At 34.5% G+C, this 1373-nt stretch overlaps 1 protein-coding gene across 1 annotated transcript; it reads left to right on the top strand.

The window, feature by feature from the left end:
• Positions 1–241: 241 nt before the first annotated feature.
• Positions 242–614, top strand: LOC107047661 (alpha-tocopherol transfer protein-like; the record flags this gene model as incomplete). Its single annotated transcript, XM_015270456.1, has 2 exons — positions 242–430; positions 491–614. Coding segments are annotated over 2 exons (313 nt in total), but the record flags the coding sequence as incomplete, so codon positions are not given.
• Between the last annotated feature and the right edge of the window lie 759 nt (positions 615–1373).

Consider the following 1373-nt stretch of genomic DNA (forward strand, 5'->3'; position numbering starts at 1 on the left):
ATACAAAACAATCATCTCCGAATTGAAATACCCATCCCCCAATTGAGTACAAAATATATTTGATTTAAGTATATTATATACTCGAATCAAGAATAAGATACTTGATTTAAGTATATTACATACTCGAATCAAGAATAATATATTTGAATCAAGTATATTTTATACTCAATTCAAGTATATTTTTTTTCGTGTATGATATTCATTAAGATAATTTCGCACATTAATATCTTAAACATTTTAGGCAAGTTTAATGATCCTGGACGTGGCTCTGAAAGATCACGTTTCAGCATCAATCTATGGTATATCTGCAATTTTCGATATGACTGGCGTAACCTTGGATCATGGGCTCCAGATGACTCCCAGCGTTGTTCAACGTCTGGTTCATGCCTGGCAGGGCTGCTACCCCCTTCGTATCCAGTCTCTCGACTTCGTAAATGCTCCTGTCTACGTTAATTTTGTGCTCAACGTTTTTAAATCTTTTATGAATAAGAAATTGAAGTCTAGGACTGTTGTGCATAAAGGATCATCTGAAGAGTTCTTCAAGGCCAAAGTTTCGCAAGGAATGTTGCCAGCGGAGTATGGCGGTACTGCTGGACCTGTTCAGGATTTGATAGGTGAATTGTCTTCTAATTATTACAAAAGAGGAATTTATTTTCATGAATTGAATTAATTTTAGGAAATCACAATTGGCAAATCGCCTTAAACTGGTGTTTATTTCACCATTTTCGAGTTTTTCCAAGTGGAAGAAATTGAAAATCTATTTGAGAAAATTCCGGTTTTAGACCTTTTTGACCGCGTGTATACGTGATTGAGAACGACACAGTTATTCTGGCGCGAGAATAACCCCATTGACAAGATTGCAAGGGTCGTTAATTCTGTACATGAATAATTGCTTCCAAATTTTTTAAGATGATTTTTTAGGATTTTTTCTTTTCTTATCAAAAAATATAGTCCAAAATAAACATAATGAGCGCAACCGGAGTTCTCTAACTCGATTATTAGTGGATATTTTGAAGATTGTTTTTTTCTTCTTTTAAAATAGTATATTACGTTACAAAAAAAGTGTAAAAAAGGAGGAATGTTCATACGAGTGGGGGGTCGAACAATAATGTTCGTCACATGGCCAAAAACCAATTTTCCAGTTCATTTGATTGCAAACGCATATTCGTCAGAAACGTTTCTTTGGCCCTAGTGACGAAAATTCTATTGTAGAATTTGTTTTGCTCTACAAGAAAGGACATCAATAAAGGTCACCGAGTAAATTTCTGTATCCTCTTTAGATTTCGAGATATTTTCGAAAAACAAATTTTGTGGGAGATCTCAATTTGATTTTTCTCTCCATTTCACTTCTGAATTCTTCAGAGCGCCGAGAA

The sequence above is a fragment of the Diachasma alloeum genome, unplaced genomic scaffold (assembly GCF_001412515.2).
Source record: "Diachasma alloeum isolate Michigan unplaced genomic scaffold, Dall2.0 Dall_scaffold_75408, whole genome shotgun sequence".
Lineage (NCBI taxonomy): Eukaryota > Metazoa > Arthropoda > Insecta > Hymenoptera > Braconidae > Diachasma > Diachasma alloeum.